The sequence below is a fragment of the Electrona antarctica genome, assembly GCF_951216825.1.
Source record: "Electrona antarctica genome assembly, chromosome: 5".
In the NCBI taxonomy this organism is placed as follows: Eukaryota; Metazoa; Chordata; class Actinopteri; order Myctophiformes; family Myctophidae; genus Electrona; species Electrona antarctica.
The window spans coordinates 27,405,713-27,420,494 of NC_136810.1; the positions used below are offsets into that span (position 1 = coordinate 27,405,713).

Consider the following 14,782-nt stretch of genomic DNA (forward strand, 5'->3'; position numbering starts at 1 on the left):
ATTTTAATATTTCAAAGTGTCCATGATGTCATGGGCTCACTTACTTTCTGGACTACATGTTGTCTCAGTAAGACATCCCTCCCCCTATCCACAAGGAGGAGCAGTGTACCAAAGCATTATGGGAATTGTAGTAGTTGCAAAAGGGGTGAAGTGTCCCTTAAAGGCTCATCCGTTTCAAAACGCTGACAGCAAAGCATTCCATAACAGATATGGCATTTGTACTAAATGCAGCCACGTCATATTTCCTACAATGAGCTTGAAAACTTTGCACAGTTTTAAACACTTACTTTATAACATTTGTATTTTTCTACAGTTGTGAATAAATAATGTACATAGGATGTGTAAACGTGTGATAAATTAAAATGAATGGTTTGGCTGTAAATCTATTCAACGTTAAATTAAATCATTAAATCAACATAAAGGTACAAAAACTATTTTAATCTCAGATCCATGACATTAAAAATCACAAGATCAGTGCAAAATACATGTTTCCATGACACTATTATATGTGACATTGCATTAGGCATATATGGCTATATGATCCACTCACAGTGGATTTTCCCTGCCAAAATAAATCTGTTCTTTAGCATGTAGCATGCACAACATGCAGTACATGCACAATGTTCAAATGACCAGCCAGAACATTAGAGTCAAAGAAAACCTATGTGACGTGTTCCGCACAAAGAGGATGTGCCATGCAGTGGGGCAGATCCTGATGGTCTTCTGACCAGTTTCCCCTCCAGAGGCGTCAGCTTCTGATTTCGTCTCCGTGTGTGAGAAAACCTAGTGGCCTCAACCAGACTGAGTTTTTGAAGCCTATGGAAAGTGTCATCCTGGGACAGAGGACGATCCAACTGGAAGAGGTCTGAAGTCTTAGACAACGTGGTTAAAACACCAATTTCCAATTTATCTTGCTCTTTTAAGGTTTCCTTGGATAATCTGAAGATACAGAGACAGGTGACAGACAAGTCCATTAATAGAGGCAGAGAAAGCACCTTGATATTTGTTTCAAATGTAAAGTGCAATATAAATACAATGTATTATTAGGATGTAAGAACGATGATTACAAACCAAATCTTCCCACAAACCTTTTTCCTCTATCTGTGCTCCTCAGTCTGTGCAAGTATGAATTTCCATCAGGTTCACTTTTGTAAAGTGTGTTCTTGAGGACAGTCGCTCTCTGGTCCTGTCCACTAATGGGCACATTGTCCAACAGTGACACACCAACTAAATAAACAACAATATAACAAAAGAAATTAGATGTGCTACAGTAAAAGTACATAGTTAAGATATTGTTTAATGTGTCATGTCTATGTGTCATATGTTAGTATGGCATTTCTGTATGAGTATCACCTTCCATTCCCTCTTTTTCCTGGATCACCTGTCTGTACTTGGTGTTTGTCTGGGAGGTGGAGACCCAAGCAGCATTTCTGTCTACATGAGGCTGCTCAGGGCTAGACTTGGCAGGGCAAAAGGTTGATGATATGTTGAGTTCCAATACCCTTGATGGAACAATATCTGGAACTACTTTGTACTGCAAGCCTGGGGGAGACCTATCATCAGAAATATACAATATGTTGAATGATTCACCCTAGTTAAGTCATGTCATATTTCATTGGAATGCTATGATGATTCTATGATTACCTGTATGCAGTGCTGAGAGAATCTGGTAGCCTTCCTGAAAGAGGGAGATGAGTTTTACGACCAGACAGCTAGCTATGAGGCACTATGGATCAGGTTTTCAATGAGAGAATCCCAATTTATTCCTCACAATCTGTAAAGACTCAAACTATGTTTGGACTGACCTCTCAAGCCTTTGTGAGAGACAACAGAAAGTGGTGGCTGCTGCTGGGGAGGATAGAAGGCCCCTGTTTGAGGTGGAAGCAGGGTGTGCAGATGCAACAGCTGAGTTGAATACCTTCCTCTCTCCTCCTCTGGTTCCTCTGTGAAGACCAAATGCAGACAAACTGAAAGAGACTTTCCCCTATTGTCAAGAGTACTAAAATGACCAATGTAGTGTTTATTGTCACATGAATGTACTGTACAACACAGAAGTGAACTTCCTCAACTAGGGAGACATGGTGTATTATACATGATAACGTTAGTGATTGTAGAGACTTGAGCCATTATTTGACATTTTCCGGCAACATCGGTGATCAATTACTGTATGCTGCCGATGTGTCCAGATTCTTTATCACTTTCAAACCGTCTCTATTTTGGGCATTATAGTTGAAAATGTTCAAAAGTGTGCTATCCCCAGCAAACTGCTTTTTATAAGTAAAGAAAAAGGGAAAAAATAACCTGGCCACTCGGCCAGGTTTACGCAGCTCCAATGTGCTTGCATCCATTTATTTACTTTCACATCGCCAATAGCACCCAGCATCGCTGGGTTCCTCCAGACCCTTGTAGTTTCCATATCCACGTTTTTAAAAAGGTCAAAACATTGGTAATCGGTGGCGTAGTAAACTCAGGATTGGCATCAGGCCCAAGAATCTGGAATCGGCCTGGCTATGGTAGAGATCACATTTAGACACCAAGAGAGTGTTTTTACCTGATTGGGATAGTTTGGTCAGGCTCAGTCTGAGTTGCGGATACGCTTTAGCCCTGTGATGCCGGTATGAAGCCCTCATAGCTTCCAGGGATTTATTCTAAAACAGAGAAAGTGCAAATCCTGAGTTATATTTAATTATATTCGATACACCACACATTGGCACGCAACTTAGTATAAGTCCAAAAGCACATGCTTTTGAAATCACTGACTAACAGAATAGAATATCACCATCTTGACAGCCGATATCAACTGTCGACGGGTTAAGTTTTACACAAATGAGCACTCCTGATTTTACTTTGTATGAACACTTTTGCTTGATCCAATAATGTCTTAATTTACAGAGTACAGACCCTACATCAAGTGAAATGATCCCAAAAGGATGCAGAGATAATTCATTAACCTTAATAGGCTCCTGGTCCTGACTTAGGGTCACGTGGCTGGTGAGTCTGGGGCCAGAGGCTGAACGAGGAATCGCAGCTTTTCTCATCCAACTGTCAACCTTTGCACCGCAGGGGATCTTGGAGGGCACATACTGTAAAGTGGAAAGCCAATGAGTTCTTCTCTTTTATGTGTGTATCTTTGGTTGTCCATCATTCTTAGAGCCAGAGCCTCTCTATTCTGGCATGTCATTAACATTTTCAAAGATTTTCAGAAAATATAAAAAGATATCTACAAGCTCATGTTGCTGTGTTGTGACGTATTGTTAGCTTGTAGGTTTTTGAGCATTTCTTTTAATACAGTGAATAAATACAATAGAGTTCACTTTATGGGTATTTTATATTTACTTGTTTGTTTATAAGTCAAATGTCTGAAATCAATGTTTTCGAAATGGGATCCGAACATAATTCCAACGGAGCATTAGTCTGACATGCGGGAACAGCGGTCGGACTACCGCTCAAACATGCGCTGCTCCCGTGCTTGCGGAGGGTTAGGTTAGGGATAGAGGTCGGTTGTCAGTGTAATGACTGTCGGACCACCCTTTGAAATTGCTTAGAAGATGTTGCACTTTTAAAATTAAATATCATTAAATACTGGTAATCAGTGGTCTAAAACGGTCCAAAATCGTAATCGGCATAAGACCCAGAAATCTGGCATCGGCCGGACTCTAATCATCATCTGCTTCATACCTTCTTTCTCTTCTCATTTCTCAGTAGGCCTACAGTCTTTTCGATCCTCATTTTAACCATTTCGTCTTCGCTGAGCGGATTGGGCTCCTGCAAAGACCAAAACAATGAATTATTTTCAGCTCGCAAGAATAAAACAGTAAATGCTTCAAAGTGCACATCGTGATTTTGGAGTGTCTTACAATGTTGTTGATGCTACTGTGCAGGACATTGGGCTCTGTGTTGTTCTTGATCCACTCCTGTCGCAGTTGGTTCCTCTCTTTACGAGTTCTCAGGTGTTTCTTCTTTTCGATGGGACTTCTCTGGAGAGAAGTACAGCCGCATGAGGGGAAACACACCAGTGACAGATATGACTGAAAACATCAAATTTGTAGAAAGACTAAGCTTAATTATTTTGTATTTCAATGACCACTTAATCTAAAACAGAAGAGATATTTATCTAATTTAGAAATTAGGAAACTGCTCATATATTGCCATCTGACTGATTCCATGTGACTCTGGTGCACAGGCCATACCTGTGTATGGACAGCATTTTCTTGTTTCAGTAAATGTACCGGCAGTCCATCAGAATCTGTACTGTTTGAACCACTGGTGCTGTAAAGACAGGGGGAGGAGGCAGTGTTGATTTTGTCAACTAATACTATGACGAAAAATGTTCACTGACAAAAACAAAATGGAAGCTAAATGAAAACTAAGCTATGGTGACTAAAACTGAGACTGAATTTATTGACAATTTCGTCAACAAATAAAAACTAGACTACATTTTTAGGGAGGGACTAGTGGACAATAGATCCAGTATAAGTCATTTTACACTTGGTTGCATGCTGAAAATAGCAGATCTACAAGCTCACAACACGTCGCAGCGTGACACGATTTGAGCTTGTAGATCTGCTATTTTCAGCAAGTGTAAAATCAGCCATTACGACGGCATCAAGGCCTGCCAAAATACATTTTAGTCGACTAAATCAACTGTAGATTTAGTCGACTAAAATCTTGTGATATTTAGTCGACCAAAACTAGACTAACACTTAAACATTCCAGGTGACTAAAATGTGACTAAAACTAAATTAAGTTTCATTCCAAAGACTATGACTAAACTAAAATAGAAATTTGCTGCCAAAAACAACACTGGGAGGAGGGAAATCACATTCAAGGGTCAAAGACTGCTTCTCCCTTAGGAGAAATATGTCTCGGAGACATCCATACACAATACAATACACCACAATACAATGCAGTCAAAAAACAATACAAATTCAAGGTGAATGACGGCTTAACAAGCCCTGCAGCAATCCCTAATGGCTGTGGTGCAGCCAACTGGCCAAAAGGTGGCACTAGAGGTCACCAAAATCATTAGGGGCTACTGACGGTGCACAGAAAATTCCATGGCAATCCATCCAGTAATTATATAAATGTATAGTAATTTTATAAATGGGAATAAAGTGTTAGATGGAGTGACAATGCCATCCTTGGTGCCTCGTCGCTAATGGGGCTAAAATTACACAACAGAGCTTTCAGTCTTGGTGAAAGTTATGTCACACAATGAAAGGTAGGCTATTAAAAAGGTAAAGACCTGGACTCCACATCAGAGATAGAGATGCTGCAGTCAGTGCCCAACTCTTTGCCGAGCCTCTCCCTGACCTCCTGTTTCAGCAACGCTGACAACTCAGTCAGACAGTATGCCGTCTAACACACAAACGCAGACATTCAGAGAAAGAGAAACGTTATAAACAATTACAAAAATGACAGTACTCAAATAAATCGATGTGCTCTAAACGTCATCAAAAAGAGAAACAAGGTATGTTTCAGGTCATGTTGTGTTCTGTCTTACAGTTTGTGCCTAAACATATCTTTGTAATATTATTGTATAATAATATTATAATGATGATGGCTGAAAATAATACATTTGAAAACAGGTCAGACCATTATTTTAACCACATGAACCCTAGCATCCCTATTCTGGGGATGAACATTCGGCAAATGTAGCAAGCTCGCAACATGCACTGTAGTTTGTAGATCTGCTATTTTTGCCATAGATATTTAGTGTATGGGACCACAATAGGGAGCCTAGTATACAGAAGAACCCTGGGGGACTCCGGTCAACTACGTGTATAGGGTTTAAGTGTTTAATCACCTTTGTGGGATCGGGGTCACAGTAGTCCAGCAGAGTGTCACAGAAATAGTAGCCCAGGGACTTAAGGTCTTGTGTTGTGAAATGAGTTCCGCTCCTATTACCTGGAGATGAAATACGTCAAGGTGGATGATTGTATTATGTTAATGAAATCGCTGAACGCACACTCACATAGGCACAGTAAGTCACAATTAGAGTTCACTTCAAACACACCCAGAGTGGAGCCTCCAAAGGTGGACTCCATAGTGTAGCTGTTTCTGATGCCCAGACGCCACATGACGATACGCCCTGTTCCCTCTTTGCTCTTCTGCACTCTGAATTTACAGCTCCTGAATGAGAACTGAGGAGGTGGGGCACATGATATTTGATATCAGTATGCAGCACTGTATATTAATCAATAAAGAAGCTGGGTGTCATGATTATGAAATATAAGCTACATGACTACATATATGTAAGTATAGTAAGCAGCCTTTGGAACCAACCATGTCATATAGATCAATAAGCCCACTATTCCGAAGCAGTGCCATTCCGACGCCACACATTACATTAGTGACATTACTAACCCTGTCCCTAACCCTAACCGCACACAGAAGCCACGTAGTCAGAAATGCCACTCTGTCCCCAGACAATACAAGCCTGTTGAGTGCATGGACACCACAACCACGAGCTCATTAAGCAGTTAGTCACGTTATATCATGCACGGTTCTCCTACAAATATGGTATTAGAATCCTTCGTCACGTCTACCTTGTCATTGGCATTCTTGCTCATCATTAGCGGGAACACTCTCTCGTGGAGCTGCCGCGTGGCATCACCACGGTTGTTGCAGCCGTACATAAACACATTGTTTTTGCGGCTGTGACCATGGAAGTCACAGTAAAGGGCCACGTCCCTCTCAGCCATCAATCTGAAGGAAAACACGGAACAGCAGGACTCGAGTCACTCGGTGTGCAGTTGAGTTTCATTATCCAATATCATATCCTACTCCCAATGTTCAGGAGAGAAGATGTGAGAAGTGGTCGTGTTCAGTACGTTTGTGAAGTGAAAGATCGAGACACAGAGTGTGTGTGTGTGTGTGTGTGTGTGTGTGTGTGTGTGTGTGTGTGTACGCGCGCGTGTGTGTGTGTGCGCGCGCATGCATGCGTGTGTGTACTATAGTTGTATGTGAACATTCTGCCTTACCTTTTCACCATGCTCCTCATGTGCCAGACGCAGGGAAAGGATTCCCTGAGCATTGTTCTGTAGTTCCTGTTGAGGTCCCTGCCAGCCAGAGAGCATCGATAGTTCCCCACCACCACACCGTCTGGGTTCAACATCGGTACAACCTGCATCACATCAAGAAAAAGCAGAACAAGGAAATGAGGTTGTTGATGGTTGTTTGGAGTGCTACAGTTTGTAGACCTCAAATCCGCAGGTGAGTTCACAGTGTCTTATGTTGCTAGATACTTCTGCTATGTCTAACTATGTCTGGTGACTTCAAAATCCAAGGTAGTTTCTAAAACAGCAACGTGAACAGTCGCTAGTCGCCAACAAGTAATAAACCTGCACATACTGCTTTGGAAACCAATAATATTACCACCTCAATATGATGAACTGTGGATTGGTGCAACAATGCACTCTCTATTTGCGTCCTCAAAGTCCTCAAACATAAGCCTAAAAAATTGTTAAACCTTTAATACTATAACATAAATTATATCCATTAATATCTTGATGCAGTACCAATCAAATTGATACAAGCATGGGACCAAAAATTGGTAAAAGTTGGAAAAGGAATGGGATTATGGACACATAGGGGTGCAAAAGTTAATTCAACTAATTGATCTAGTCGATTATAAAAAAAATAATAGATTTAAATAAAATTTAAATTTAAATGAGTCACTTTTATATCGTTGATTTTCAAGATTTTCCTGCAACACCAATGTACATCCAAGCATAAAACATGGCTAAAGTGAAAGCAAAATGCACTTCTCGAATATTCAATTAATTCAATAAAATAATGAAATATTATAATTTCATTATAATTATTATACGCTAATATTATATATATATATATATTGCAGCCCTAACAGTTGAGTCCTCCTCATCACCTTGAAAACAAAAGTGTCCCTGAGGAGCTGAGCGTCATCAGAGTCCCCGAGCAGGAAATCCAAGAATCCTTCCATCATCCAAGAGCTGTTGGTTTCTCCTGGGTGCACCCTGGCCGTTACCACCACAGCCTTCTTCCTCCTGCTCTCTGCCCTGGTGCCAGCGCTCCCAGCAGGGGACGTCACCGTCAGCACATACACCATGTTCCCTGCCAGGCTGCGGCACAGCACCCGCAGTTTACAGTAGGCCACGACGGCCGGGTCAGACGTGACGCGGCTGAGGTAGCGCTGCAGCCGGGAGTAGGTGTAAGGATAGCAGTGAGCCAGATAGCAGGTGTCAGAGTCATAAGGGAAGTGGCAAGTCCACGTCAGCGAATACAGGGGATTGTTGTCTTCTTTACCCTGAAAGGAGAAATGACAGCCTGAGTGGAACATGTGACACAGACCTACAGTATGTAATATCGTATTCTCTCCTGATTTTGCACACAGTCCTTTTGTCATTCTGCGAGACTGCGACGATGTTTCACGATGTTGTTTAAAAGCTGTAGTGTTTATATGCATTATATGCTTATATGTTTATATGCAATCAGTGTGGCATTGTATCTCGCAATCCTACTGCACACTTTCTCCCAGCCATCTGATGACTTGTTTTATGTGCACTTAGCACCTGCTATAAAATTCCAAGTCCATTTCACATATCAAGTCTTCAACAGACACACAATCCACAATGGCTCTGTGGTCATAACTGTATTCTCGGTTTCCTTATAGCAGGTGGCATATCTGTTTCCTGTTCCAGTTCATTTACCCATAGCTTGATTTGATTGACCAGCAGCAGATTTGAACTGTAAATGCATCACATTATGTGTTTCTGGATCCATTCAAACAAAGCTATGGGAAACTGAACTGGAACAGGGAATGGGTATGCCACCTTCTGGAAACCTGGGACTGCATTTATGCACAGAGCTTTAGCAGATAATATTTCACTTTTGTAATCCAACAATATCACTCAAAATTCATTACTTTTAGAAAGACTTTTAGTCCAGTTCTGGAAAACTATCAGATCAGGTGTGCACTCAATTCTCATTCTATAAGTCAAGTATCAACTTTTGAACATTCAAGCTAAGTGGCGCCTTGAGACATGGCATGCTCTTACCCACCTGGCTACAGTTTCGATAATATCTGATATTAGATCCGATGCGGTGCCACCCAACACCTCTCTCCTTGTCAGCCCTCTCGGAATAGAGGAGTGGTTTCAAACCCAAAGAGTACAGGCTGCGACACTTCATCAGGTTGATGATGGTGAAGCGATATGTTGCGCCAGCTTTCATGTTCCTGACCCTGAAGTAAAACCACTGCGTGTGCTTGTTGGTGTACGTGTCTGTGCGCAGAGTGAGCTCGTAGTCGTGGACGCCACTGGGTAGGGGTGAGATGAGGGGAAATGCCAGTGAGTCAAAAAAATAAAAAAACAAACAAGACAGCTCAGGAGATGAAACTGCAAAGATCAGGGTAGTTAAGGCTTTACAGACTCACACTTGCGTCGCCTTCTGCAGGTTTCCACTCTCAAATCGTGACTCAAATTCTAGCGTGGGTTCCCCCTGACGTGTGGCACAAGAGGTGGCGATCTTAATTGGCCTTCTGCTTCCCCCAACACGAGAGTGGGTGAAATAGGGGGTCTTGGTGGCTTAATGAGTGACAGAGAAAGAGAAGGGATTAATTTAGAGTGAAAGGGCTATGCCAAACGGTGAGGATGCGAAGCCCACAACCATTGGCCAAGGGTGGCGCTATAGCACTCAATTGAAATTGCAAACTTTGAACAGGCATAGCTCATGAACCGTTTGACTGTCATGCCGAACTTTCGTCTTCTAACTTTTGACCTCTGCCCTCACCCACCATTTTGAATTATATGAAAAACTATCTCCTCCCGGGATATTTGATCAAAATGCACGAAAACTTCTACACGTGAACTTTGGTCCTATACGGATAAAAAATTGGGAGTACATTTTTTTAAGTGAAAAAATTAAGGGTTTAAGAGCCAATGAAAATTGCAGTTTTATGAAAATTCTTCTTCTGCCCCCAATACATACATGCAGGGTCACATGTTTATGAAACTTTACAGTATAGTAGAGACTAGAGAGTCATGCCAAATAGCACTGAAACTCGTCTTACTCCAATTGGCCAAAGGGGGGCACTATAGCAATCGTTTGAAAATGAAACCTTTGCACAGGCATAACTCATGCCTCGTTTGCCCTAAAGCCATGGCACTTGTTTCCATGGCCCTCAGATTTCCCACCGTTTTGAGCAGTTTGAAAACCGCTTAAACCCTTAAAAACGAATGCCTCGTCTGTCTGTCTGTTTGTCTGTCTGTCTGTCTGTCTGTCTGTCTGTCTGTATGTTTGGGGTATGAACAGCTGCAATACCGCTGGGTGACCTAAAGTGGCACTGTTGAGCAGCCTAAAAGGGCTTATTAATTCCTGTCTTATCGCTGCTTGCAGCTATATTGTTATTTTTGCATGACTGTTGTATAAAATTGTATAAAATTGGTATTACATTTTAATCAATTGAATCTATTAAAAAAACTGAATTAGAATTGATGTTGATTTGTTCTTATATAACTGAACATATATTTAATCACAGGCTTACCTAGGTCAATGCAGTATACCACCTTCCCCTTCTCCTCTCCCACTGGCATGGGCGTCCTCTCATGTCCTGTTAACTGGTAAAATGATTCTGGACCTGGTGGCTCCCATTCTGGAACACAATCACAATGGTAATATAAAGAACGTTTTGCACATAAGTTGGCCTCCTGGTGGCGCTCGAAAAGGTAGAATTGAAAAATGCAGGCCAGACGTTTTTCATGTATACATACAAAGTTTTACGCAAATCGCTGCAGTTCTATGTAAAGATGCGACTCGGCCTGTTATAGCGCCACCATGAGACTGACTTGAAAAATGTCAAGTGACATTTCTTCCTCAGCCTAGTGGGAATATGAGTGCACAGTTTCACCGCAATCCGACACTGCGTTGATGATTTGCGGAATTTTGTACAAAAAGGACCACTCCTGAAAACTTTCTGAAAAATCTTAGACAATCAGGATGGAATATGAGAAATCAAACATGACTATAGAGATCATCTATCTATCTATTTGCGTGAAATTTGGATAAAATCCGAAGGAGTCCTGGTGGCGTAATAAAGAGCAAATGTGAAAACTACAGGGCAAAGGTTTTTCCTTGGCCTCTTGGTGTGTGCATATACAAGGTTTTACACAGATAGGTGCAGTTATAGGTAAAACCATGAATCAGCCAGTTATAGCACCACCATGTGCAGAGATTCAGCTCTGGCATCCAGGGAGTGTGTGTGAAGAGTTTGGCTGCGATCAAGCCAACGGTGACAGAGATTAGCTGTCCACAGATGGACAGAGTGCAAAACATACTCTCTCCCCATACCTTCAGCCTGATGGAGACAACTATGTGACTTTTTCAAAATATCATATCAAAACTGCACCAATTTGACAAATTTGCTAAGGAAAATAAATTCCAGTAATCCAGTAGTCGATAATGGATCATTACCACAAGTTGTTTCTTTGCCATTTCTAGACTCATTCATCACAGTTTTAACCACTTAAATGCTGGGCTGCTGCAAGTAGTTGAGGTTAGTCACATATCCCCTGTAGCCTACATAATACAAGGTTTGTATAACGCTTTTTAGCTTTAGCTTAAAAAGTGAAAAACACAAAACAGACTAAAAGCAATAAGTGTGTTTTGAAAAGTGATTTAAAAGAGAACACACCTATGTGATGGATGACATCATTGATGACCTCAAACTCTATGGGCCAACGGACTCCCTGGAATGGGCAGGAGACGGAGGGGAAGATGAACAGCTCCAGGGGCTCTCTGAGCCTGGGGATGGGCCGTTCGCCATCGAAGGCTACCACCAGCTGAGTGGTCCTCATAACATGGCCCACGTGTATGGACACTGGATGGGAACATGTAACAGACAGACAGTAGCACAATAAGAACACAAAAATGAGTTGGCTCTACCAAAATAGATGACGAGGGCCAGGTCATTGTTTCCTTATTTAATCACCACCTCACCTTGTTTCAAATTACAGCATTGTATATTCATCATCAAAAGTATTACAGTAGCTGATCACATTAATTCACCTGATTACAAGCAAATTAATCTTTAAATGATCAATTAAGCCTCAAGGATTGCTATAGTTTAAATTCGTATTTTAATCAGTTTCAGAAATGTATACATTGCAGAAGTAAAAAATTACAACTGACCACTCTGTAGTTTTGTGTCACTATTAACAATGGTTGGTTAGATCACAAACCACCCCTAACAACCAGTGAGGGAGAGGTCCTTGTGTGCCTACAACGTAAGCTGGAAGGCAGCATATCGTTGCTGTCGGGAGGAACCTCATAACTCAATTTATGAGGTTTTAGATTCTTTTGGCATATATCAGTGCTATTGAACACCCTTTACGTCTGTGTGTTGTTTCGAAATTATTGAACCAATGGAAAGTAGTAAAAAGTGCTTTGGCCTTTGGACAAAACCACTTAACTCCATTGGACCCTCAACATGTCTACTAAAGAAACTAACTCCACCACCTCTCCCCCTCTCATGGAAGTAATTGACAATATATAAAGTTACAACACCAACTTTGATGGGGGCTGTATTGCTTTGTTTTAAACATATAAGGTTTTCTTAATTTGTAAAAAAAAAATTATATTTTTCATTTCCTGAAAATTTAACTTTTTGGAGTTATGGGGTTTCCTCCCGACGGCAGAGATATTCAACATCAAAATCAAGTATAACTCATATCCTAACATCCAAGTTGAACATCATTTGATAGATACTGATCCAAATAAAATATCCATGACTTCTCTCTCTTTGGCCCCCAGTTGCTGCCCACACCAAGTACTAACCAAAGGCATGGCACCCCATATCTTACAAGTTACAAACTTGATCGAAGTATCCCTATAGCCCCTCCTGCTCACTCAGATCAGCTAAGACAGGAAAGCTGTGAACGCTCCACACGTCCCACACTCTGGCAAGCGTAACTTACCGGAGCATCGGGAGCAGTACCAACAGTTTTTACTTGTCAGCAATTAGACTGCTGAACTAAGAGCTAAGTCCGGTGACACTGCACAGCCACAGACTGAACTTAATTTGTTTTAAGGGACCTCTTTTTATAGTATGTACATTGACCTATTTATTTATTGTGCACTCATATTGTATCATGCAGATTAGTCATAATGCTCTCCTAACTATATTTTTAACTGCAATGATGATTCTGAACCTGCATCACCCACCTTATTTTAATGTGATGTGACAATAAAGATTGATTCTGATTCTGACTCTTCTCTCTCCTGCCTCCCAAACTGTGGAACAGACTCACCATGAAGTCAGAACTGCAGACCCACTCACAACTTGAGACACACCTCTTCTTCAGGCTCCACACTCACCTAGCACTTCAATTAATCTCCCTGCCTGTACCCCTTCCTGCCCCACCTTCTGCTGCTAGTGATTTACCAAGATTGCACTATGCAGACATATCTTGTCTCTCTGCATTCTGTGTACGTATACATGTGGTACTTACCTTGCTCAACTCATGAGCTGCTAAATGCCTAAATTGTAAATCGTTTTTCTTTTAGGTTTTATGACCTCAAATTTCTCAATTAGGCTACACCCACACAACCTGAACTTTGAACATTCAGTGGATTTTCTGTGGTGTGGTATTTTCTCTGTGTCTGTGAAGCCTTTTGAGCTGTAATGGAAACAGGCAAAACAGCGAAAACATCTGCTGGCAAATTCCATTGTCATATATGGGATTTGTGGCCTCTTACATGATACATCACACTCCACAGGAAAATCAGAGCACTTGTTTGAGCCAGAAAACCCCAGACCACAGAAAATCTACTGAATGTTAAAAGTTCAGGTTTTTGGGTGCAATTGAGCTCAGGGATGTCACAATCCCTTTAGTTTAAAGTATTATAAAGTATTAAAGTATTATATGCAAAGGTTTAGTCTGTAGAGATTTGTTTCACATGTAAAGTGCATTATAAATAACATTTATTATTATTAATATTATTTACATTTTCTCCTTGCTGCTAAATCATGTTCCTCATCCTCTATGTTGGAGTCACTGTCGTCGCAGCTGTGCATTCGATCAGCATCCTTCCAATTCCTGTTGACAGAGACAATGACTATGGAACTTGTTCTCTGAGATGGAAACACGCACGCACGCACGCATGCACACACACACACACACACACACACACACACACACACAGTAACTTGAAAGTCCAAGCTCAAGTTAATTTCACACTAAAATCGACTAGATACTATGTGTGAAGTGTGAACCTATATGGTCAATTTTTAAAATAGTAATACTACTATGATGATAAACTCACATGTGAACGCTGATTCCATGGTCTTGCAGAAAATGGTTCGAGAAGAAGCTCTCCTGAATCTCCTCCTCGGTTGCCCTCTACAAATAAAACGGTAGGCCTAAATCATGAATGAAAATATGTACGTAATTATCTTAGCTCTGATCCATAGCACCAATGGGCATTGTTGGGGCTATGGACCACCAGAGCCTTTTGTCACTGAGCATATAGGCGAGCATAATTAATGTCAACAAAATACTGACTATATCTGTATATCTGTCTTCGGTAGCTCACGTGAACGCATGTTTTAGTTTGTTCACAATTATAATAGACCACCCATACACGTGCTTAATACGTTACACAAGTACACATGCCTCTTTGTGCACAACGTTAACAATAAACGGCTAATTAAAACTGGATCTTACCTTGTTCACGTTGAAAAAGGAAGTAAACGTAGCCTATTACTGGGGCAAACAACAGAGCGTGCAGTGGTGCAAGCAAAAAT

The 14,782-nt window shown here is 41.1% G+C and overlaps 1 protein-coding gene across 1 annotated transcript; it reads right to left on the bottom strand.

Moving 5' to 3' along the window:
* Positions 1-585: 585 nt before the first annotated feature.
* agbl2 (AGBL carboxypeptidase 2) lies at positions 586-14,415 on the bottom strand. Its single transcript, XM_079501767.1, has 22 exons — positions 14,302-14,415; positions 13,984-14,075; positions 11,672-11,857; positions 10,526-10,633; positions 9,416-9,566; positions 9,043-9,298; positions 7,889-8,287; positions 6,984-7,126; positions 6,549-6,708; positions 6,017-6,143; positions 5,807-5,907; positions 5,246-5,358; positions 4,191-4,269; positions 3,858-3,977; positions 3,679-3,765; positions 2,952-3,083; positions 2,552-2,648; positions 1,806-1,943; positions 1,645-1,678; positions 1,354-1,553; positions 1,089-1,227; positions 586-939 (listed from the first exon to the last, which is right to left on the bottom strand). Coding segments are annotated over exons 1-22 (3,153 nt in total). The 5' UTR covers positions 14,304-14,415; the 3' UTR covers positions 586-650.
* Between the last annotated feature and the right edge of the window lie 367 nt (positions 14,416-14,782).